The 26,890-nt window shown below is 39.5% G+C and overlaps 1 protein-coding gene across 1 annotated transcript; it reads left to right on the forward strand.

Moving 5' to 3' along the window:
- Positions 1–1,277: 1,277 nt before the first annotated feature.
- Positions 1,278–19,492, forward strand: LOC310748503 (vomeronasal type-2 receptor 26-like; the record flags this gene model as incomplete). Its single annotated transcript, XM_083584333.1, has 7 exons — positions 1,278–1,970; positions 2,790–3,031; positions 4,832–4,958; positions 15,077–15,203; positions 16,275–16,344; positions 17,336–17,453; positions 19,376–19,492. The coding sequence occupies exons 1-7, from the start codon at positions 1,290–1,292 to the stop codon at positions 19,490–19,492; spliced, it is 1,482 nt and encodes a 493-aa protein (XP_083440459.1). The 5' UTR covers positions 1,278–1,289.
- Positions 19,493–26,890: the final 7,398 nt, after the last annotated feature.

Here is a 26,890-nt window from a genome sequence, read left to right on the forward strand (position 1 = left end):
TATTCAGACTAAAACTGCCATCTTACATATTACTCATCCATCATCATAGGTCATCTGATTTAAAATTAATAGGCTTGCACTGTAAGTTTCCCCCCACTAAAATGAATGGATCTTTTTAAAAAGTCAGATTAATTTATTGGGAATAAATGGGAATAAGTGTAACAAATATGATGCAGTTCCATATATGCCTATTCCTGAATAAACTCCACTTGTTTCCAGGGGATTGTGGTTTGCAGCAGAAAGTCAGACTCCAAGAGGTGTCAAAATACTATGCAGGATATAAATGCACTCATGCAGCCTATATTATATGTGTTCTAAGGAGGAAGGTGTCTGTTAGCTCATAAATAATATGTTTATTTCCTGCATTGTAAACTATTCTTCTGAAATGGTAAATTAATTTGCTTTGTTTGCAGAATGCTGACAAAATTCTACCAGCACACCATTGCTGTGGCATTTGCTGTGAGGGAGATCAATGAGAATCCAAAGATCTTACCCAATGTCACACTTGGGTTCCATATCCATGACAGCTACTATGATGCAAGGATGACCTATTGTAGCACTCTAGGTCTGCTCTTCAAGTTGCATAGATTTGTCCCCAACTACAAATGTGACACCCAGAAAAACCTCATAGCCATCATTGGAGGACTTGGCTCTGACACGTCTTTCCATATGGCAGACATCTTAGACTTGTACAGCATTCCACAGGTAGGAATGTATTGGAGACATGGGAATTTCCATAGATAACACTGTTCCTGTGTCATTTGTCTGCCATTCCCATGCTGCAGATGGAAGCAAAAAAGGTTCATATTGAGGGACTCTGAGTTATTGGGGTTTGGGGTTCCATTGATCCCTGAATACAATATCTGAACAACTGTTGATAAAAAGTGGAATTGAAGAAACCACTCCCTCTACAATTCCTGAGGGATGACAATTCCTAGAAATGGTATACTGTTTCCATATCTATAGAAAGTTTAGCTGAAATACTCCTAGTATAATGCTCACAGAACCTACAAACAACTTCAGGAAATATTTCATGGACAAACAAGCACATTCTCACATATAACAGCCCTAACACATCTCTACCCTATTTCATCATTTATTTTTAGCTGACATATGGTTCATTTCCTTCAAAGGAGAGCGATAAAAGACAGGTTACTTCTTTGTACCACATGGTGCCCAATGAAACCCAAGAGTACATGGGGATTATCACATTGTTGAAGCATTTTGGATGGACATGGATTGGACTCTTTACTGTGAATGATAACAGTGGAGAACATTTCTTACGGATAATGGAATCCTTGTTTTACCAGAATGGAATCTGCTCAGCCTTCACACGGCAAATCCCACATGTACCCCATTTCAATGCAATTGGTGATCTTTTTGACCTAGCCTCAAATATTTATATACCATTCACAGATGATAAAGCCAGTACATTTATCATCTATGGAGAATCTTTGACACTGACGTGGCTGACAGTAATAATAGTTATGCGGGATCCTATAAATAATGAAATCATGTCGTTAAGAAAGGTGTGGATCTTGACAACCCAGACTGATTTTGTATTAGCAGGCTTTCAAAGAGAATGGGATCTCCAATTCTTTCAAGGCACCATTGCGTTCTCAAGTCATTCAAAAGAACTTACAGGGTTCAAGCATTTTCTTCAGGTTGCAAAGCCTTACTGGACCTCAGGAAATGGTTTCCTCAAGGACTTCTGGGAGCAAGCATTTGACTGTACATTTCCGACTCTTCATGAGCCAACCAAAGTAAATGAAACATGTACTGGTGAGGAGAGATTGGAGAGCCTTCCTGAGCCACTGTTTGAAATGAGTGTGGCTGGCCACAGCTACAGTATCTACAATGCTATCTACGTTGTGGCTCATGCTTTGCAAGCCATTTACTCTACTAGAATGAAGCACCGGATAATGTTGCGCTATAAAAGATTTGAACTTCAAGAGCCACAGCCTTGGCAGGTAATGTCATGGAAAGGAAACCTTATTTCAATGAACTAATTTGTGCAAGGCGCTACTACATATGGATAGCCACTCACAACTAACTAATGTAATGATGATGATGATAATAATATTGATAATAATAATAATAATAATAATAATAATAATAATAATAATAATGGATTTGTGCACTGCCTTCCCAAGATGATCATTTTTTTTAAAAAAAAAGCTACAATGATTTTTAAATTAGAAGAAGAAAAGCAGAGTTAAGGCTTAAAAACAACAGAAAATGAACACCTAGGCAGAGATCTTTTCATCAGTCTGGAAAATCACATGGAAAATAAGAATGCCTTGACTCATTTCCAGAAAGTACAGATAATGGACGCTTGTAACTTAACAATAATATTGTTGTACAGAACACGGGGAGCCCCAATGAAAGTCCTACTCTGAGTTATTGTGAGCATCTGACATTTTGGAATTGTCCTACTCAGAATAGACCCAGTAAAGTTAACAAACTTAATTTAGTTATGTCCATTAAATTCAAGAGTTCTACTATGAGTAGAACTAGTACTGAATGCCCGCAATAGTGTTGTATTTTTCATTCACAGATTAAGTTTTCTGAGTATATTGGGCCTGGATTTTTAATTTTTATTTTTAGTTTTCAACCAATGTTTAAAACATTTTACATTTGCAGAATATATTTTTCCTTGGTCTTTGCAAAATAGCTCTTTTTATGTATTGATCTTTGTTGGATGAAGCTATTTAAACAATATTGGTTAAGGTGGGTTTTTGTAAATGTTCACTATGTTATTATGCTGTGTCTCTTTCTCTTTCAATTAGCTCCACTCTTTTCTTCAAAGAATTTATTTTAATAACTCAGCTGGAGAAACAGTTTCATTTAATGATAAAAGAGAAATAGGGGGTGGATTTGACATCATGAATTTTGTCACATCCCCAAACAAGTCCTTCCGTCAAGTGAAAGTTGGATGGGTGGATCCTGAAGCTCTTGAAGGAAAAGAATTCATCATTCATGAGGACATGACTGTATGGTACAATGGTATTCACCAGGTTTGGATTCTATGGTATTCTTTGGCTTCCCTTCATTTTCTGGATGTGTCATTTGAATACATGAAAATCCCCTTTTCTGTACAATCATTTCTGTTTCTACTGGATAGGACCATAGAGAATATGAAAGGGGACGCAGGCAGCACTGTGGTCTGAACCACTGAGCCTCTTGGGCTTGCCAGTTGGAAGGTCAGCAGTTTGAATCCCTGTGACGGCGTGAGCTCCCATTGCTCCGTCCCAGCTGCTGCCAACCTAGCAGTTCGAAAGCATCCCAGTGCAATAGATAAATAGGTGAAAAGATAAGGATAAAGGACCCCTGGGAGGTTAAGTCCAGTCAAAAGCATATACAGGGTGGGGCACTCATCTTGATTCAGGCCAAGGGAGCCAGAGTTTGTCCAAAGACAGCTTTCTGACTCATTTGGCCAGCATGACTAAACTGCTACAGGAGCATGGAGGACCGTGACAAGTGTCAGAGCGCACGGGAATGCTGTTCACCTTCCCACCGCAGCAGTACCTATTTATTTACTTGCACTGGTATGCTTTCGAACTGCTAGGTTGGAAGAAGCTGAGACAAAGCAATGGGAGCTCACCCCATCACATGGATTTGAACTGCCAACTTCCTGATTAGCAAGTCCAAGAGGCTCTTTGGTTTAGACAACAGCACCACCTGCATCCCTAGATAAATAGGTACCACTGTGACGGGAAGGTAAACGGCGCTTCCATGCGCTCCAAAGTGAGATGATCGCTGCACGCCATAGGCACCTTTGACTGAACTTAACCATCCAGGGGTCCTTTACCTTTACCTTTACCTAGAGAATCTCACTGCCCTCCACATCCAAAATTCAGATGCAACATTTTGCTTTGCCAAAACAATGCTGTATTTTTGGCAGGTGACGTGTTCGTGTTGTGTCTTTCTTAAATATGGGAGGGTTCTCTGAAATTCAGAACAAAATTGTTCTGATGCCACAAGTTGGCCATCACAATTTCTACTGGGTTGTGGTCACCAGAACAAATTTGAATGGGAAAAGAATGTCAATCTCTTGCATATCCAGGGCTTGAAGCTACACTTTCTGACATTGTGTGTGGAGAACCTCAGTACCAGAGGCTAATGCAGACCAGATCTGTTTGGTCCTCAAATACCTACCAGGTCATGCCCCCTCTCATTGGTGTATGCATGTGTACTTAGCTGGACCGCAAGTTACAAAGGTAAGCGTTACATTCATTGTCCAATTTTGCAGTTAGTATGAAAGTCCCACATTTTTACGTATGACTGCTGGAAAAAAATTCCTTACCCCTGAAGAGGAACAGGGCAATATCAAGACTATATCTTGATGATGATAACAACAACAACAACAACAACAACAACAACAATAATAGTAATTTATTATTTATAGCTCGCCCATCCCGCTGGGTTTTCCCAGCCACTCTGGGCAGCTCCCAACAGATTAAAAGCAGAATAAAACATCAAACATTAAAAACTTCCCTAAACAGGGCTGCCTTCAGATGTCTTCTAAAAGTCAGATAGTTGCTAATTTCCTTGACATCTGATGGGAGGGCGTTCCACCTGGAAGCACCACTGAGAAGGCCCTCTGCCTGTTTCCCTGTAACCTCACATCTCGCAGTGAGGGAAACGCCAGAAGGCTCTCAGAGCTGGACCTCAGTGTCCGGGCAGAACGATGCAGGTGGAGAAGCTCCTTCAGGTCTACTGGACTGATGCCGTTTAGGGTGCATTACTGACCTGAGTATTCAATTTCTTTGTTTGAACAGCAGAACTTTTTATATTATTATTTAAAAAAATCTTCTCTGTTTGTGGACAGGTGGTGCCTATTTCTGTGTGCAATGACTACTGTCACCCTGGCAATCAGAAGAAAAGGAAGGAAGAGGGGAAATTTTGCTGCTATGATTGTGTCCCATGCCCAGAAGGGAAGATTTCAAACCAGAGTTGTATGTTATGAACATAAAGAAAGAATAAATGTCTGTTAGGCAATGAAGTTATTCATCACCTTTTGATATATTGATTTTTGCCTAATTTCATGGTTGGAGTGCCAGAATGCACCGAAAAGGATGTTATGCAGCTTCCTGTCACTCCCAATATTCCATTTGTTAATACAACTCTTACATGCTGTACATCACTATAATAGATACATTCTATTCCAATATGCTAACCCTTGAACAAATGGATTCAAATTAATAGGAGCAGTAGCTACCATGTGAGAGGCAGAGAAATTCACCATGAATCTTAAATAAATTGCCACTGGAATGTGAACTTGTTCTATTTTTTTCCCCTTTCAGATATGGACGACTGTTTCATGTGCCCAGAAGATCAGTATCCAAACAAGAACAAAAACAGATGTGTTGCCAAAACTCTGAACTTTCTTTCTTATGAAGAACCATTAGGGATCAGCTTAGCCTCAATTGCTAGTTCTTTTTCTCTAGTCACAACTTTTGTGCTAGCAATATTCATTAAGCATAGAAACACCCCCATTGTCAAAGAAAACAACCGGGACCTCACGTACACTCTCCTTGTCTCCCTCCTACTCTGCTTTCTCTCTTCTTTCCTATTCTTTGGCCAACCTGGCAAAGTGACTTGCTTGCTCCGACAACCAACTTTTGGCATCATCTTCTCAGTGGCCATTTCTTGTGTGTTGGCCAAAACCAACACTGTGGTTGTAGCTTTCATGGCTACCGAACCAAGTTCCAGTATGAGGAAGTGGGTAGGGAAAAGACTGTCTCATTCCATTGTCCTTTTCTGTTGTGTTATCCAAGTAAGTATTTGTATTGTGTGGTTAGCAACCTCTCCCTCATTCCCTGACTTAGACATGCACTCAGTAACTGAAGAAATCATTCTGCAATGTAATGAGGGGTCCATTGCTATGTTTTATTGTGGCCTGGGATACATGGGTCTCCTGGCTTTTACCAGCTTCATTGTGGCCTTTATAGCTCGCAGGCTACCTGATAGCTTTAATGAAGCCAAGTTTATTACTTTCAGCATGTTGCTATTTTGCAGTGTTTGGTTGTCCTTTATCCCAACTTTTCTGAGCACAAAAGGGAAATACATGGTGGCTGTGGAGATCTTCTCCATCTTGTCCTCCAGTGCTGGATTGCTGGGATGCATCTTTGCCCCTAAATGCTATATCATTGTTCTGAAGCCAGAACTGAACAGCAGAGAACAACTAAGGAGAAGAAAGAATTAAAGGAACCCTTGATTCTCCCACCTTTTGTATTGTTTGTGTTGTTTCCTATGAAGGGTACTGATTTTGGGAAGGGCTTTTGGTTGGTTGTCCAGCCAGAACTTGCCAGAACTCAGTTTGGGCACCTCCCTGGTGGGTGCCATTGCCATTGTAAGGAAACAACAGAGGCATTTATGGTGTGTTCCAGCACCTCTTTTCTAGAAAAATAACACTGAATTTAGGAGAAAATAGATTAAAATTAATCAGTGAAATTTATTTAAATGGTCTACTTTGGGTGCCTTCAAGCAAAGTGGTTATTGAGAATTCGTTCTTCACAAAGCTTGTGGAGAGGTTATATAATGCCCTTTGTTTATTGAGCATTCACCCTTATTTGGTTGGAGAGAGATTTTATGATTTACCAGCAATTATGACTAGCAATTATTATTCCACGCATTTGAATGTATCCCCCCCACACTCCTTATTCCATTTTTTAAAAGTTTGCTTGTTGCACAAGAGCACTTTAATTCACTTTAATTTCAAAAAGCTAAATTTGCCAGTATGGAATTTATTCCCTCCTTCAAAATAATAACAGTCTGGAGGGGACTCTGGGCTTTCCATCATTTCTTTTGCTCTTCCCATTCCCTCTCAGCCAGCTTATGAACTGCTAGGTAAAAACCACAAAGCCTGGCTTCCTGTTTCTGGCGGTGAGAAATGGCTGACTCCCACACAATCGGACCCCAGCCGTGCCGGTAATTCAGGGTTGATATGGGGGTAATTAGCCCTAGCAGACTCCCCAGGGTGGGGGAGGACTGTCTCGTAGACCTGCAGATTGTCCAAGATTGTCAGCTTGCATCAAGGTGCAAGTGGCAGGACTCTGGGTCCCAGAGCACAAATCAGCTGGCACTCTCCGAAGTCACTCTCATAAGCCGGAAATATCTGTTTGATAAAATAATTAGATTTGGACAATAAACAGACATAGTCTGGACTGAAGAAGACTGAGAAAAAAACAGAAAACGGCACATTCCCTGGTGTATAAGCTCAGACTTCAAAAGAGATTTTCATCATGGTGTTTGGATTACGGAGGTGATTGATATGTCCTTTTTTCTCTTCTTAATATCTACAATTGTTTTTCTATGCCAAGGCTCACCAAGAAACCTATTTTTTTGAAAAGTACAGATGGACTTCTATTTATAACTCAATTCCGCCGCTTTACTCAGACTTGAAAGACTTGATAAAGATAAAAGAAGAAACAAGATGGCGCTTGCTAATACGACGCAGCATGGAAAAATGAGAATTCCTCCCTTTTTCGAGGGAAGTGGGAAATACCTGCTAGCTGACTTTATAATGACTTGAGACAACAATTTGGAATAATAGACAGTGCATCTGTTTGCAGAATTTCTTCATTATGAGCGAGAGAGAAAGCTAAATGGATGTCTAGCAACCCCGCTTCTAGGGCCCGGGGGGGGGGGATTGTGTGGTTTCTGGGAAGGCTGATTGATCGCCAAATAACTTATTCTGTGGAATACAGTTCATTTACATTGCAATATTGCAAACAGTATGCTTAACAATTTGACAATGGGAAATCATTGAGTACAGCAACAATTTAACAACGTACAAATTTCAAACGACAGGCTTGGATAACAGATCGGATTGGAATGATTTAACTACTTGGGAGTTGATGTGTCATTAAACTTCAAATGATAGACTTGGACAACAGCCCAGATTGGAATATTGGAATAAAGACAGGAAAAGCTGCACTGGGAAATAGAGAGTTGAATATATATATATATATATATATATATATATATATACACACAAATAAAGCTGTATTCGATGGATGAAAGGATATATGATTTCTGACATGATTGAGAATTGCACAGCCAGGGATGGGGAACCTTAACGCAATAATAATAATAATAATAATAATTTATTATTTGTACCCCGCCCATCTGGCTGGGTTTCCCCAGCCACTCTGGGCGGCTTCCATAGAAACCAAAAATACACTAAAATATCACAGATTAAAAACTTCCCTGAACAGGGCTGCCTTAAGATGTCTTCTGAATGTCAGGTAGTTATAAGATCGGAATGTGGAAAATATGAGAACAACAAGAAGAAGGCAGGCATGAAGATATTGGAGATATACTTCAGCGGTCCAGACTATGGGAAACCCGGAAAAATTAATAATTTGGACTGCAATTTGGTTGTTGTTTTTTTTATCTTAGTTTATTTTTAATTGGATTATGATTATGGATATGTTAATTGGCTGTTTTATTGGAAACTGATAAAAATGATCTAAAACCAAAACAAATGACAAAGCCTGGGCTCCATGATGGATTCTGCAAATTTCCAGTGTAATATGTTCAGTGTTCTGTGTCACACCCTCAAGTTTATCGTTAATAAAGTAGTGACAGTTTATGTCTCATAAGACTCATTTCCAGGTGTGCTGGCAATATGCATAACTTTTTACTAAGAGAATGTTATTGATAACATTGATAAAGGTTATCCTATTTTCCTGCCAGCCACAATCTCAGTTTGCATTAAAGGAGGTTGTACTAGATGACTCTTGAGTTCTCTCCCAACTCTAAAATTCTACGATGCTTCCAAGAATGGAAGCCAGCTTCTCCATTTTCTGCTTTTAAAGGGGTCCATATTACAAAAAAGAATATGTCACACTAGAGTAGTTTTTTTTTAAATAAATCTAATAATAATAATAATAATAATAATAATAATAATAATAATAATAATAATACGAATAGATACTCTATCTGGAACATGACTGATGGCATTCCTTAAAATTAAAATTTATTATTGCCCCTCATTTACTCTCTCCCTCAGATTTGTTTCTTGGAGGAGAGATAAGGAAATTAGCCCCCCCCCCAATCAGCCACTCCCAACATGGTCAGTGGTGGGAAATGATGTAAGCTGTATCCCAGCAGCACCTGGAACCCCACAGGCTCTCCATTCTTGGCAAAAAGAAATTGTAGCTTCACATTTCTTTGATAAAACTGCAGTTGACCAGCCTCTTTTCATCAAAGCCGAAAGTTTCACTCTCAATTTTCCTTTGGTGTTTGCGCACCATGGAAAATTGTATTTGTCACTTTTTCTGCCCCTATGGAGCAGATGATGGAAGGGGGGGGGCAGTTCAGCATGTTTGTTAGCAAAACTGCTACTTACAGCCAAAGCAATGAAAACGTAATTATCTCACCCAGCAATTATCCAAATCACTATACTTTGTTCACCTCTCTGAACCTTTCCAGGCTTTCTCAATAAGGAAACCTCAAAGTGGTTATAAAGAAACCCCGTGCTATTGGGAGTAGGAAATTGGAATAAGAGGCAGTAAAGGTTCTGTCTGCTCATGTGTCGTCTATATATATATATATATATATATATATATATATATATATATATATATAATATTAATCAGATTTAGCATCACAGTGTTGGCAATCTCCGCTAATAGGGTATATAGTTGTAACCCTTTGATTCTCAAATGCTGGTTGTAAACCATTCTTCTAAAGCTGTATTGACAGAGCTAGGAATTATACAATGTAGCCTGTCCAAGTCATGCAGCTGCTCTGAAAGGAAAGAGGACGGGGTGTGTTTAGAGAAAAGTCTGAACCCGAGGATGCTGTGGCTATTGATGTTATCTCTTCTCCCTCCTGCTGTGTGCAAAGTAGATACTCTTAGGTGTCCCATGAATTACCCATTCCCTGCTCCACATCAGTGGTACCAACCAGGTGGCTTCATCATCGGTGGGATTGCTTCTCAGATCTTTTATGTCTTCTATGAAGTTTTCTTCAAGGAGCACCCTTCACAGAATATGTTTGATGTTCCATAGTAAGAGCCTTCCCCCTCTTTGCATCTTTCCAAATCTCCTTTGCTTTTCTGTCATGCTTTTTATATCGCAAACCTGAAGATAGATATTGTCTTAGATATTTTTTCAGGTGCTGTGGGAGATGTGTAGCTAAAGAGAGGCATTAAAAAAATGCTTGAATCAATACATCTATCATTCCTCAAGGAATCATTTTTAATTATTGACAGAAAATCTTTTGGACAAGCCCCTGGGATTGGTGATCCTGATTTACTTTATAAAGGAATGTCCTTCATTTTGCCTAAATTAAAAATTCCTCCCCTTTAGAGAAATAAATAAAAAGACTTTTAAATATGTAACAATTGATAGCTTTCAGGAGTAGAGTGTCTCCCAAGATTCTGACTGGGGAACCAAGAGAAATGAGAGGGTCAAGAAAAAGATTAATAGCAGGTGATTCAAATCTTAGGCATGCCCTGAGAGAGCATAATTTTTATATGAAGTGAACTGAGTTAATTAGCTTAGAAACATCAATGAAAAGTAAAATAATTTCATGTCAATCTAAATCAGTTTGATCTAAAAAAGTCTTTGTGGCATGTTGATTTCCTATTCCAAAGTTGTACATTTATGAACTTTGCTTGCAGTGTGGTAACAAAATTCTACCAGCACATTCTTGCCTTGGCATTTGCCGTGAAAGAGATAAACGAGAACCCCAAGTTTTGTCCTAATATCACTCTCGGCTTCCACATCTATGACAGCTACTATGATGCCAGAATGACCTATCGTACCACTCTTGACCTGCTCTTCAAATTACATAGATTTGATCCCAACTACAAATGTGACACCCAGAAAAATCTCATAGCCATCATTGGGGGACTTAGCGCTGACACCTCCTTCCATATGGCTGACACAATCGGCCTCTACAAGATTCCACAGGTAGGATCTATGAAAGGGTATCTCAAAATAAACTCTTGCCTTACCTTTCTGGGAGTCATTATGAACTTTTGAAAGAGGAAGAGTTTATGACTGATATTTAAATCTGAAGAAGTAGTAGTAGTAGTTGTTGTTGTTACAAACCGCAGTGTGTTAAGCTGAGCTGAGCTCTCTGCAACTCTTCCCCATCTGGTTTAAAGCTGGCCTAGTACATCTCTGAGCATCCCCCTACAAGAGCCATTTCCCTAGCCTTCCATTTCTAACAAATCCATTCTCATCTACATGTTTAAAGCTGGCCTAGTACATCTCTGAGCATCCCCCTACAAGAGCCATTTCCCTAGCCTTCCATTTCTAACAAATCCATTCTCATCTACATGTTGGTCATAAGGAGGACACAGTCAAGCCACCCCCAACATGCTTGCTCCTTGAACAAACCTTCTCACAGCCTTCTAACATCCTTCTGTCACATGCACTTTCTACCTCAATTCTTTCAAAGTCCTTGCGGCTTCTTCAATATCATCCCTGGCACTTTCCCCCTTCCTTCTCTGCTAATATCCCTTCCTCGTCTACTTTAGTTATCTGTCTTTCTTCATTCATTCGTATTTTCAATTCCACCTTTTCCTTTCAGTTACAAAAACCTTGTGGTAGGGAGGTCATTGTTTTGTTTTGTTCTTGTTCTTGTTTATATAATGTCTTTTTATTAGACATTTTTATGCTGAGAACACCCCGAGATATTTAGATGAAGGGCAATATACAAATTAAACAAATAGATACATACATACTTGGATTCAATTCATAAATTGCTTAAACAAGTGTTTCTTGAATAAACAGGAATCTGCTGCTAACCAATACGTATGTACATTTTCTTTTAGCTCACATATGGTTCATTTCCCCCAGATAAAAATTATGGAAGCCAAGTACCTTCCTTTTACCGCATGGTGCCCAATGAAGCCCATCAGCATATGGGGATTATCAGTTTGCTTAAGCATTTCGGATGGACCTGGGTTGGGCTCTTCACTGTCGATGATAATAGTGGAGAACATTTCTTGCAGACCCTGGAGCCATTACTTTCCCATAATGGAATCTGTTTAGCCTTCACACAAAGAATCAAACAAACAGCCCGTTTTGATAACTGGGATGAATTTCGTTATATAGTCTTAAATATTTATGTTCATTTAACAGATGACAAAGCCAATGCTTTTATGATGTATGGAGAATCTATGATAATTATATGGCTCAGAAGTATTATATTTCTAAGAGATCCTGAAAATAGGGAAACATCATCATTTAAAAAGGTGTGGATTGTAACAACTCAGATTGATTTCATATTAACAGGATTTCAAAGGAGTTGGGGCCTTCAGATCTTTCAAGGTGCTATTTCCTTCACAATTCATTCACAAAATCTCCCACAGTTCCAAGAATTTCTTCAGGGAATAAAACTTTACTGGACAAAGGGAGATGGGTTTTTCAAGGACTTCTGGGAGCAAGCATTTGATTGTACATTTCCAAATCCCAGTGTGACAATGGAGGTCAATGACATGTGTACTGGGGAAGAGAGCTTGCAGAGTCTTCCAGGGTCTCTATTTGAACTGAGCATGACTGGCCACAGCTACAGCATCTACAAGGCTGTTTATGTTGTGGCTCATGTTTTGCAAGGCATATACTTGACTAGTTTCAAGAAAAGAGCTATGGGAAACAGTGGAATATTAAAATTTCAGGATCTGCAGCCTTGGCAGGTAACGCATTGCAGTTGAAGAGTAGCAAAATATAGGACAATTTCAGTGAACAGATTAGTAAAAAGTAAAAGGTTGATCACAATTGCCAGAAACAAGTAGCTGCTGAAATGCTATTGCATCTCTAATTCACTGAAAAATATTTAATATCAAACAACTGATTCATGCTTGGTCTTTGTTAGATGATGCTACATAAGCATAGGTAAATAATATCCCTAAAGAATGGTGGCAGAAAATCATGGCATTTTATCAAAAACTCTGTTGTGTTATTTTCCATTCATGTATTTCGTCTCTTTCCTTAGCTGCACCATTTTTTGCATGACATTTCATTTAACAACTCAGCTGGAGAAACAGTATCATTTACTGATAAGAGAGAAATGCGAGGTGGATTTGACATTATGAACATGATCGCATTCCCAAATAAGTCCTTCATTCAATTAAAAATAGGATCGGTGAATCCCTATGCTCTTGATGGAAAAGAATTCATCATTAATGAGGACATGATTATGTGGCACAAAGGTTTCAAACAGGTCTGGCATCTGGGGTAATCATTCTTCAGATGGGTCATTCAGGTGTCTCAACATAACCATCACTAATTTCTTTCATAAATGCATGGAAATAATTTTGGTACCAGCTGGATGCAATTACGAACTTCCCAAACAAAACTGATATTTTATTTTAATAATGTTTACTATGCCACATTTATACATGGCAATGCTTACATTATATAGATAAAAATACTGAGGCGAAAATAGGTGATTTCCCTTTTAAATGGTAAGTTGACATAGCACTTTTGAAGGGCATGTTTTAATATGTAGGTAGTTCTGTAACTTTCCATTGGTTTGACTTCACTCCGAAGGTCCACTCTTCCATTGTCTCCTGAGACAGATCAGTGCTGACAAAACCCTATCCATTTCTGTATTCCTAAAGTGTTATTACCGCTCCCCCAGTCTAGCTTAGAAAAGTGACTTGGGCTATGTTGTTGATGTGTGCCAGCATTGGAGAAGCACTGCCATATAATGTAGATTGTCTGTCATTTGCCGGCGGCACCCCATCATTCTTCTTCACCATATGCAATTTTAGGTAAAGTGATCATCATTGTTTAGGCCAAGTAGGTTTTTTCTCTCCTATGATTGTCTTGATGGTTTGGGTGGGGGAGGGATTTTCCAACTTCATTGGAAACCGTATAAGCAATAATGGGTAGGTGCAGTTAGTGCAGGCAGTCTGGTAAGTGCTTGTCGGATGAATTCTAGCACTGTCCAACCATCTCATCCTCTGTCCCCTTTTCCTTGTGCCCTCCATCTTTCCCAACATCAGGGTCTTTTCCAGGGAGTCTTCTCTTCTCATAAGGTGGCCAAAGTAATGGACCCTCAGCTTCACGATCTCTCCTTCCAGTGAGCGCTCAGGGCTGATTTCCTTACAAATGGATAGGTTAGTTCTTCTTACAGTCCATGAGACTCTCAAGAGTCTCTTCCAGCACCATAATTCAACAGACTCTTTGGTGACCAGCCTTCTTATGGTCCAGCTCTCACTTCCATACATCACTACTGGGAAAACCATAGCTTTAACTATATGGACCTTTGTTGGCAAGGTGTTGTCTCTGCTTTTTAAGATGCTGCCTAGGTTTGTCATTGCTTTTCTCCCAAGAAGCAGAAGTCTTTTAATTTTGTGAATCATGAATACCTCACCCTATCATGACAGGCTTAGGAGCTTATGAAAGTTTTAAATATTTCCTACACATGGTCTTTTCTCTATGCAATTTTCTCTGTGCCAAATCTTTTCCTGGGTCTTATGGATATACAGTTAGAAAATGACTATGGAACTTTGCTATAATATAGGATTATGGCTGCAAACGTTTATATGGACAAAGATGGAAGGATCCATTATTCTAACAATGGAATAGCAGTTAAAACTAATGGACCTAGCTGAGATGGCTAAATTGACATGTTTATTCAGAGAAAAGTCATTCTTAAACTTTGTTAAAGACTGGAAACCTCTCTTGGACATTTTGCGTGAAAAAGAAAAAGAAATAATAACAGTTTGATTTGAGGACTGAAGCTAATGCTTGTGTGGCATTCTGGGTGTTATATTGCAGTGGATAAAGTGAATATTGCTTATTTATAGCAGACAGAGGAAGAACCAGAAGTCAGTTACATTCTGAATTTTATTTCTCTCTCTCTTTTACCCTCTTTTCTATTTCTTTTTCTTTGTTTCTCTCTTTCTCTTTCTTTATCCCTTTATCCCTTTTTCCCTCCCACATCTCTTTATGTTTTTATTGTATTCAGATCAAAATCTTAGTTTGGAGAAAAAAGAGAGGGAAAATATTTGATATTAAGTTTTGTATTTTTATCTGTAAACCCTCATAAAGTTCATTTAAAAACCCCTCTCCAAAAAAATAAGATAATTTCCTGTTGACAGGTGGTGCCTGTTTCTGTGTGCAATGACTACTGCCACCCCGGTAATCGGAAGAAAAAGAAGGAAGGGCAGAAATTTTGCTGCTACGATTGTGTTCCATGTCCAGAAGGGAAGATTTCAAACCAGAAGGGTAAATGACATTTTTCATCGTACAAGACTAGTAATGATTAATGATTCATATTGACTTAAAAGAAATTACATACTATGTTGTGCATGTAGCCACTATCCTCCTTAGAGTGGCATGAACATTTTTTCTGATGCCTTCCAGTAACTTCTTATAAAAACTTTCAAAAATGAATATGAATTAAAATGTTTTACAAAATGCTACAATATGTTCAGCTCAAAAGGTAATTCAGATAATATTACATGACCACAAATTTCCTTAATTTCAGAAGATTGAGATAAACAGGTGCAGGGGCTGGACTAAAGGGAACAAGATTGAGGGAAATAGTGGAGGTTGCCCTCCCTTCTCCTGAAGCTTCCAGTGGAGAGGAAGGCAGTACAGTGGTACCTCAGGTTACAGACACTTCAGGTTACAGACTCCACTAACCCAGGAATAGTACCTCGAGTTAAGAACTTTGCCTCAGGATGAGAACAGAAATCGTGCAGTGGCGGCGCAGCAGCAGCAGGAAGCCCCATTAGCTAAAGTTAAGAACAGTTTCAGGTTAAGAATGGACCACCAGAACGAATTAAGTTCTTAACCCGAGGTACCACTGTATTGAATAACAATTGTTAGTTTAGGAAAGTCACAGCTCAGAGACAGATGAACAGAAGACTTGGGAGCTGTTGGGAGAAGAGCCAGGTGAGACAGAGCAGCCAGCTGACATGTCATCACTGGAGAGCATTTCTGCCCCTCTTCTCCAAGAACTCAGCGTTCATTGAGTGTGCAAGAGCAAAGGACTCAGAGACAGCTCCTGGCAGCCACCATCAGGGGAAGTGCTGTTGCTAGGAAGGGAGGCAGGAGGAGCTCATTTGGAGAAAAACCATTAATCGGGAGCCAGACTGATTCCTTTGTCTCATGCTGTGATGATTTAACAAACTCATTAATAAGAACTCTTTCTTGTTTTTCTCTGCTCCTTGTGGTCACCGGGGGAGGGAAAGAATTACCCGGATTCTGACAAGAAGAATGATAACTTAGATGTAAGAGGCAAAGAACACACATGAATTGCAACTGGAGTTTGACTTTATGCTATTTTTTCAGATATGGACAACTGCTTCAGATGCCCAGAAGATCAGTATGCAAACAAGAACAAAAATGGATGCATTCCCAAGTTAATAACCTTTCTTTCCTATAAGGAATCTTTAGGGATTGGCTTAACATCAGTTGCTGTTCTTTGTTCCCTAATTACAATTTTGGTGCTGGGAACTTTTATTAAACACAAAGACACTCCCATTGTCAAAGCCAACAACAGGGATCTCACCTATGCTCTCCTCATTGCCCTCCTACTCTGCTTCCTCTCATCCCTTCTATTCATTGGACACCCAGGCAAAATAAGTTGCCTTCTTCGACAACCCACTTTTGGCATCATCTTCTCCGTGGCTGTTTCTTGTGTGTTGGCCAAAACCATCACTGTAGTTGCTGCTTTCATGGCCACCAAGCCAGGGTCCACTATGAGGAAGTGGGTGGGGAAAAGACTGAGCAACTCCATTGTCCTTTGTGGCTCACTCATTCAAGTGAGTATTTGTACTGGGTGGTTGATGACCTCTCCCCCATTCCCTGATCTAGACATGAACTCAGTAACAGAGGAAACCATTGTGCAGTGCAATGAAGGCTCAGTGACCATGTTTTACTGTGTCCTGGGCTACATGGGCCTCCTGGCCATTGCCAGCTTCATTGTGGCATTTGCAGCTCGCAAATTACCAGACAGTTTCAATGAAGCCAAGTTCATTACCTTCAGCATGTTGCTGTTCTGCAGTGTTTGGCTTTCTTTTGTTCCAACCTATCTGAGCACCAAGGGAAAATCCATGGTGGTGGTGGAGATCTTCTCCATCTTGTCCTCCAGCACTGGATTGTTGGGCTGCATCTTTGCCCCCAAATGCTACATCATTGTTCTGAAGCCTGAGCTGAACAACAGGGAGCAACTTATAAGGAGAAAGATGTAAATATTTCTCCTAAATATTGCATCTTAGTTCTTTATTCTATTAAGGAGTTTAGTATAAAGTTGTTATTATAAGTACCTCTGGTCTCACTCTTTTGTGGGAAAAGTACAAGCATGTACTAAAAAGCTCAAATTTGTGAAATTAAATGTTATGTCAACCTAGCACATTGGTAGGGGACCTCTGGCTGGTGGGCCAACTTTCATCTAGGAATGATTCCAATTGCCAGACCATTCCTGACAATCCACACTCATCTAACCCTCATCTGACTATACAATTGACAGTAAGTGTGGCAAAGGTACCAGTTATTTCAGAGGAAATATCCAGAGCTTAAAGTGAGTTCCTGATTGTGCATTTGCCATAAGAAGCAGCAACTGCTAGAAAGATGCATGCAAAGACTCAGTTTTGCAGTGGAAGACACTATCTGCTCCAAGAGGATGCATTTGTGGAAATGTGTCTTCAAATAGACTCATTGCCTGGCATTGCGACACCAAGTGATTGAAAGGTATGGCCCTCCAGATGCTGAGAAACTACAACTCCCTTTATCCCAAGCAGGTATGGCTAGTGGATAGGGGTGATGGGAGTTATAGGTTAGCAAAATTTGGAAGGCCAAATGTTCTCCACCACCTGCTTTATATAACAAATAAATGATATTTAGATGAAAACACTTGCATTTATTTTGACATCATTGTTTAATTTATTGTTCAGTGTTCTATGTCACACCCTCCAGTTTATTGTTAATAAAGTTTTGACAGTTTTTGATAACATTGATAAAGGTTATCCTTTTTTTCTGTCAGCCACAATCTCAGTTTGCATTAAAGGAGATTGTACTAGATGACTTGTTCTAGATGACTTTTGAGGTCTATCCCAACTCTAGAATTCTATGATGCCCTTAAGGTATTGTGGTACTGAGCTGTTTAAGGCTTCATAGGTCTATTGAATTGGGACCAGAACATATCAGTAGACAGTGCAGTTGGACCAGGATCGGTGTAATATGGTTGAACCGTCTAGTTCCGGTGATCAACCTGGCTGCTGAGTTCTGCACCAGTTGTAGTTTCTGAACCATCTTCAGAGGCAACCCTACGTATTGCAGTAATCTAACTTTGTGATTACCATGGCATCAACAACAGTAGTTAGGTGATCCCTGTCCAGATAGGGGTGTAGCTGGGCTACCAGCCAAAGCTGATGGAAGGCACTCTGGGCCATTCAGGCCACCTGGGCCTCAAGTGACAGCAAGGGATCCAGGAATACCCCCAAGCTACGAACCGGCTCCTTCAGAAGAAGTGCATCCCCATCAAAAGCAGCCAATCTCCCACACTTCTGGTCTGAGTAATAACACTTTAGGAATCAGCCCCTGCCTACGTGGTCAGTGGTGGAAATGATGGAAGCTGTATTCCAGCAGCACCTGCACCCCACAGACTCTCCATTCTTGGAAAAAAGAAATTGTAGCTTTACATTTCTTTGATAAAACTGCAGTTGAACAGCCTCCTTTCATTTCAGGATCATCTACTACTTCTCTGAGTCATCAAAGCTGAAAGTTTCAGTCTTACTTTTCTTTTGGTGTTTGCTCACCATGGAAAATTGTATTTGTCACTTTTTCTGTCCCTAAGGAGCAGATGATGGAAAGTGGGGGCAGTTCAGCATGTTTGTTAGCAAAACTGCTACTTACAGCCAAAGCAATGAAAAAGTAACTATCTCACCCAACAATTATCCAAATCACTATACTTTGTTCACTTCTCTGAACCTTTCGAGGCTTCCTAGGACTCAAGAAATCAGTCAATAAGCAAACCTCAAAGTGGTTATAAAGGAACCCCATGCTATTGGGAGCAGGACACAGGGATAATCCTCATGTGTCACACACACACACACACACACACACACACACACACACACAATATTGATCATATTTAGGATCACAGAGTTGGCAATCCTGGCTAATAAGGTATACAGCTGTAACCCTTTGATTCTCAAATGCTGGTTGTAAAACATTCTTCTAAAGCTGTATTGACAGAGCTAGGAATTACACAATGTAGCCTGTTCAAGTCATGCAGCTGCTCTGAATGGAAAGAGGACGGGGTGTGTTTAGAGAAAAGTCTGACCACTAGGATGCTGTGGCTATTGATGTTATCTCTTCTCCCTCCTGCTGTGTGCAAAGTAGATACTCTTAGGTGTCCCATGAATTACCCATTCCCTGCTCCACATCAGTGGTACCAACCAGGTGGCTTCATCATTGGTGGGATTGCTTCTCAGGTCTATTATGTCTTCAATGAAGTTTCCTTCAAGGAGCACCCTTCACAGAATATGTTTGATGTTCCATTGTAAGAACCTTTCCCCTCTTTGCATCATTCCAAATCTCCTTTGCTTTTGTGTCATGTGTTTTAGATTGCAAATCTGAAGACAGATATTGTCTTAGTTATTTTTTCAGGTGCTGTGGTAATCTGGGAAAAAAATTCAAATGATAAGACTAGAGCCATGTCTAAAGTTCTCTTTCAATTTCTCAAAAGTTTTCTTCCCACATTAAAGAATCCTAAGTTTTTCTGCATTTGCAGGGAACTTTAGTAATTTTTCAAAGTATGAGGTTAAGCTTATCTCATTGTTGTTCAGTGGACAATATGTGTGTATATATTTTACTTACAAATCTATTTTAAATATATATTTATATATCATTATTTTATAAAAAATATCAAAGTAGCTTACATCAGAAATACATAAAATCAAGCAGTAAGCAAAGCTAAAAGCCATATTAAAAAGCTAAATGTGTGCATGTTTTTCTTTCTAGTAAACATTTATAGAATGCTTTCAAATTGCCTCCTCTGTGGAAGGAGATAACTCATGTTGTATTTCCCTGAGTTTTAAAATAATATTGGGAGATGGTGAGTCTGGCTGGTAAACCCCTGGGATTAGTGGTCTTGCTGATTTTTTTTTATAAAGGAATATCCTTCATTTTGCCTAAATAAACAATTTCTCCCCTTTAGATAAATAAATAAAAGTACTTTATAATATGTAGCAATCAACAACTTTCAGGAGTATAGTAGACTGTCTCCCAAGATTCCCACTGGGGAACCAAGAGAACTGAGAAGGTCAAGAAAGAAATTGATAGCATGTGTTTCAAAGTGTTAGGCATGCTCTGAGAGAGCATAATCTTTATATGAACTGCACTGAGTTTAATAACTTAGAAACATCAATGACATTTAAAATAATTTCATGTCAATCTTAATCTGTTTGTGCTAAAAATGGCATTGTGGCAAATTGATCTCATATTCCAAAGTTGTACATTAATTATCTTTGCTTACAGTGTAGTAACAAAATTCTACCAGCACATTCTTGCCTTGGCATTTGCCGTGAAAGAGATAAATGAGAACCCCAAGTTTTGTCCTAATATCACTCTCGGCTTCCACATCTATGATAGCTACTATGATGCCAGAATGACCTATCGTACCACTCTTGACCTGCTCTTCAAATCGCATAGATTTGTTCCCAACTACAAATGTGACATCCAGAAAAATCTCATAGCCATCATTGGGGGACTTAGCGCTGAAACCTCCTTCCATATGGCTGACACAATTGGCCTCTACAAGATTCCACAGGTAGGATCACTGAAAAGGTATAAAAAAATACACACATGCCTTACCATTCTGGGAGTCATTTTGAACTTTAGAAAAAGGAAGGGTTTTTGACTGACATTTAAATCTGATTTTTTTAAATTGACGCTGCGGTTATTATTATTATTATTTTTATTTCAGATTGCAGAGCTTTAAGTTGACCTGAGCTTTCTGCAACTCCACCCAATCTGGTTTAAAGTGGGTCTAGTACATCTCTGTGCATCCCCCTACAAGTGCCATTTCCCCTAGCATTCCATTTCTAGAAAATCCATTCCCATCTCCATGTCAGCCATAAGGAGGACACATGCTTGCTCCATGAACAAATCTGGGGCTGGAAATTACAGCTCCCAACCTCCTCCCCTGCCACACTCACTGAAACAAAAGGGAAATCACTGCCTTCTAACATCCTTCTGTCACATGCACTTACGATCTCAATTCTTTCAGAGTCGTTGCTTCTTCTTCAACTTCATCCCAAGCTTCCTGGCCCTTTCTTCCTTCGTGGCCCTTTGTCCCTTCCTTGTCTGTTCTAGTTATCTGTTTTCCTCCATTCATTTATTTTTTCAATTTCCCCCTTTCCTTTCAGTTATAAAAACCTTTTGGGAGTGAGTAGGGGCCATTGTTTTGTTTTGTTTTGTTCTTGTTTATATTTCCTATTTTGTGTTTTTATTTCACATTTTTATGCTGAAAACACCCCGAGATCTTCAGATGAAGGCCAATACGCTAACTAACTACCTAACTAACTAACTACCTACATAACTAACTTCTTGGATTTAACCCACAAATTCCTTAAAATGTATTTTTTTAATAAACAGGCATCTGCTGCTAAACAATCTCTTTAACGTACTTACATTTTCTTTTAGCTCACATATGGATCATTTCCCCCAGACAAAAATTATGGAAGTCAAGTAGCATTTTACCGCATGGTGCCCAATGAAGCCCATCAGCATATGGGGATTATCAGTTTGCTTAAGCATTTCAGATGGACCTGGGTTGGGCTCTTCACTGTCGATGATAATAGTGGAGAACATTTCTTGCAGACGCTGGAGCCATTACTTTCCCATAATGGAATCTGTTTAGCCTTCACACAAAGAATCCCACAAATACCCCGTTTTGATGACTTGGAGGAAGTTCGTGATATAGTCTTAAATATTTATGTTCATTTAACAGATGACAAAGCCAATGCATTTATGATGTATGGAGAATCTATGACAATTATATGGCTCAGAAGTATTCTATTTCTAAGCGATACTGAAAATAGGGAAATATCACCATTTAAAAAGGTGTGGATTATAACAACTCAGATTGATTTCATATCAACAGGATTTCAAAGGAGTTGGGGCCTTCAGATCTTCCAAGGTGCTATTTCCTTCACAATTCATTCACAAAATCTCCCACAGTTCCAAGAATTTCTTCAGGGAATAAAACTTTACTGGACACAGGGAGATGGGTTTTTCAAGGACTTCTGGGAGCAAGCATTTGATTGTACATTTCCAAATCCCAGTGTGACAATGGAGGTCAATGACATGTGTACTGGGGAAGAGAGCTTGCAGAGTCTTCCAGGGTCTCTATTTGAACTGAGCATGACTGGCCACAGCTACAGCATCTACAAGGCTGTTTATGTTGTGGCTCATGTTTTGCAAGGCATATACTTGACTAGTTTCAAGAAAAGAGCTATGGGAAACAGTGGAATATTAAAATTTCAGGATCTGCAGCCTTGGCAGGTAACGCATTGCAATTGAAGAGTAGCAAAATATAGGACAATTTCAATGAACAGATTAGTAAAAAATAAAAGGTTGATCACAATTGCCAGAAACAGGTAGCCGCTGAAATGCTATTGCATCTCTAATTCACTGAAAAATATTTAATATCAAACAATTGATTCGTGCTTGGTCTTTGTTAGATGATGCTACATAAGTATAGGTAAATAATATCCCTAAAGAATGGTGGCAGAAAATCATGGCATTTTATCAAAAACTCTGTTGTGTTATTTTCCATTCATGTATTTCGTCTCTTTCCTTAGCTGCACCATTTTTTGCATGACATTTCATTTAACAACTCAGCTGGAGAAACAGTATCATTTACTGATAAGAGAGAAATGCGAGGTGGATTTGACATTATGAACATGATCGCATTCCCAAATAAGTCCTTCATTCAATTAAAAATAGGATCGGTGAATCCCTATGCTCTTGATGGAAAAGAATTCATCATTAATGAGGACATGATTATGTGGCACAAAGGTTTCAAACAGGTCTGGCATCTGGGGTAATCATTCTTCAGATGGGTCATTCAGGTGTCTCAACATAACCATCACTAATTTCTTTCATAAACGCATGGAAATAATTTTGGTACCAGCTGGATACAATTATGAACTTCCCAAACAAAACTAATCTTTTGTTTTAATAATGTTTACTATGCCAAATTTTTACATGGCAGTGCTTACATTAGATAGATAAAAAAACTGAGGAGAAAATAGGTGATATCCCTTTTAAATGGTAAGTGGGCATACCACTTTTGAAGGGCACATTTTAAAATCTAGGTAGTGCTGTAACTTTCCATTAGTTTGACTTCATCCCGAAGGTCCACTCTTCCATTGTCTCCTGAGACAGATCAGTGCTGACAAAACCCTAAGCATTTCTGTATTCCTAAAGTGTTATTACCGCTCCCCCAGTCTGGCTTGGAAAAGTGAATTGGGCTATGTTTTCTATGTGTACCAGCATTAGAGACGCACTGTCATATAATGTAGATTGTCTATCATTTGCCTCCCCTCCCCATCCTTCTTCTTCACCATATGCAATTTGAGGTAAGGTCATCACCATTGTTTAGGCCAAGAAGGTTTTTTTCTCTCCTGTGATTGTCTTGATGGTTTGGGTGGGGCATGGATTTTCCAACTTCATTGGAAACCTTACAAGCAATACTGGGTAGGTACAGTTACAGATAGGTAGCCGTGTTGGTCTGCCATAGTCAAAACAAAACAATTTTTTTTTTCCTTCCAGTAGCACCTTAAAGACCAACTAAGTTAGTTCTTGGTATGAGCTTTCGTGTGCATGCACACTTCTTCAGATACACCGAAACAGAAGATGCCAGATCCTTCTATATAGTGAGAAGGTGGGGAGGGGTATTACTCAGAAGGGTGGTGGGAATGGGTGATTGGCAGATAACTGTGATGAGCCTGTTGACGACTCTTAACGACTGCAATAGGTCTTACAGGAAAAAGCAAGGGGTGAGAAGGTGAAAAATGGCTTTGTCATGTATAATGAGATAAGAATCCAATGTCTTTGTTCAGACCAGGTCTCTCCATGGTTTTAAGTTTGGTAATGAGTTGCAATTCAGCAGCTTCTCTTTCCAGTCTATTTCTGAAATTCCTTTGTAGTAAAACAGCTACTTTGAGATCTTGTATAGAATGTCCTGGGAGATTGAAGTGTTCTCCTACTGGTTTCTCTGTCTTGTGATTCTTGATGTCCGATTTATGTCCATTTATTCTTTGGCGTAAGGTTTGGCCTGTTTGTCCAATATAGAGAGCTGAGGGACACTGTTGGCATTTGATGGCATATACAATGTTAGACGATGAGCAATTAAATAGTCCCGAGATGGTATGTGTGATGTTGTTGGGGCCAGTAATGGTGTTGTCCGGGTGTATGTGGCAGCAAAGTTGGCATCTGGGTTTATTGCAGGCTCTGGTGCCAGTGTCCGTGTTACGTCTGGTTGTAGTATTATTGTGGGTTAGGAGTTGTTTAAGATTGGGTGGCTGTCTGTAGGCAATGAAAGGTCTTCCTCCCAGAGCTTGAGAAATTGAACTGTCATTGTCCAGGAGAGGTTGTAGATCTCTGATGATGCGTTGTACTGTTTTTCACCATTTTTCACCTTCGCACCCCTTGCTTTTTCCTGTAAGACCTATTGCAGTCGTTAAGAGTCGTCAACAGGCTCATCACAGCTATCTGCCAATCACCCATTCCCACCACCCTTCTGAGTAATACCCCTCCCCACCTTCTCACTATATAGAAGGATCTGGCAACTTCTGTTTTGGTGTATCTGAAGAAGTGTGCATGCACACGAAAGCTCATACCAAGAACTAACTTAGTTGGTCTTTAAGGTGCTACTGGAAGGAAAAATGTTTTTGTTTTGTTCTGGGTAGGTACAGTTAGTGGAGGCAGTCTGGTAAGTGCTTCACAGATGAATCCTAGTTCCAGAGACATTTCCAAAGGCTCTTTGACCTGTGAGGATGACTTTTACATTAATTTGTTCCATTAGCTTGCTGGTGTTGGCCTTAAAGGGTGTGTGAATCATTAATTGTGGTTGTTTAGTCGTTTAGTCATGTCCGACTCTTCGTGGCCCCATGGACCAGAGCACGCCAGGCACTCCTGTCTTCCACTGCCTCCCGCAGTTTGGTTATGTTGGTAGCTTAAAAAACACTGTCCAACCATCTTGTCCTCTGTCTCCTCAATCTTTCCCAACATCAGGGTCTTTTCCAGGGAGTCTTCTCTTCTCATAAGGGGACCAAAGTATTGGAGCCTCAGCTTCAGGATCTGTCCTTCCAGTGAGCACTCAGGGCTGATTTCCTTCAGAATAGATAGGATTGTTCTTCTTGCAGTCCATGAGACTCTCAAGAGTCTCCTCCAGCACCATAATTCAAAAGCATCAGTTCTTCGCTGATCAGCCTTCTTTATGGTCCAGCTCTCACTTCCATACATCACTAATGGGAAAACCATAGCTTTAACTATACAGACCTTTGTCGGCAAGGTGATGTCTCTGCTTTTTAAGATGCTGCCTAGGTTTGTCATTGCTTTTCTCCCAAGAAGCAAACGTCTTTTATTTTCGTGAATCATGAATACCTCAACCTATCATGACAGGCTTAGGAGCTTATGAAAGTTTTAAATATTTCCCACACATGGTCTTTTCTCTATGCAGTTTTCTCTGTGGCAAAACTCTTCCTGGGTCTTATGGATATACAGTTAGAAAATGACTATGGAACTTTGCTACAATATAGGATTATGGCTGCAAGACTTTTATATGGACAAAGATGGAAGATCCTTTATTCTAACAATGGAATAGGTGTTAAAACTTATGGACCTAGCTGAGATGGCAAAATTGACATGTTTGTGCAGAGAAAAGTCATTCTTAACATTTGTTAAAGGCTGGAAACCTCTCATAGACATTTTGCATGAAAAAGAAAAAGAAATAATTACACTTTGATTTGAGGACTGAAGATAATGTTTGTATATAGAAAGTGGCTTTCTCTGTGTTATATTGGAGTGGATAAAGTGAATATTGTTTATTTATAGCAGACAGAGGAAGAACCAGAAGTCAGTTACATTCTGAATTTTATTTCTCTCTCTCTTTTAACCTCTTTTCTATTTCTTTTTCTTTGTTTCTCTTTTTCTCTTTCTTTATCCCTTTTTTCCTCCCAGATCTCTTTATGTTTTTCAAAGTCTTAGTTTGGACAAAAAAAAAAAAGAGGGAAAATATTTGATATTAAGTTTTGTATTTTTATCTATAAACCCTCATAAAGTGTATTTAAAAAGCCCTCTCCCAAAAAATAAGATAATTTCCTGTTGACAGGTGGTGCCTATTTCTGTGTGCAATGACTACTGCCACCCCGGTAATTGGAAGAGAAGGAAGGAAGGACAGAAATTTTGCTGCTACGATTGTGTTCCATGTCCAGAAGGGAAGATTTCAAACCAGAATGGTAAATGACATTTTTCATCGTGCAAGACGAGTACTGATTAATGAGTCATATCGATTTAAAAGAACTTAAATACTATGTTGTGCATGTAGCCACACTATACTCCTTGGAGTGGCATAAACATTTTTTCTGCTGCCTTCCAGTAACTTCTTATAAAAACTCCTTGTTCTTGTTGTTTAGTCGTTTAGTCGTGTCTGACTCTTGGTGACCCCATGGACCAGAGCACGCCAGGCACTCCTGTCTTCCACTGCCTCCCACAGTTTGGTCAAACTCCTGTTAGTAGCTTCGAGAACACTGTCCAACCTGTGGTTACGGAACAATTTAAGATAGAGAAAGGGACACAACAGGGATGCCCAATTTCCCCATTGCTTTTTATTTCGGTCCTGGAGGTCCTGCTGAACATGATTAGAAGGGACCGGTTGGTTAAAGGTATACAGG

This window comes from Podarcis filfolensis (assembly GCF_964270895.1).
Source record: "Podarcis filfolensis genome assembly, chromosome: 13".
Classification (NCBI taxonomy): Eukaryota; Metazoa; Chordata; class Lepidosauria; order Squamata; family Lacertidae; genus Podarcis; species Podarcis filfolensis.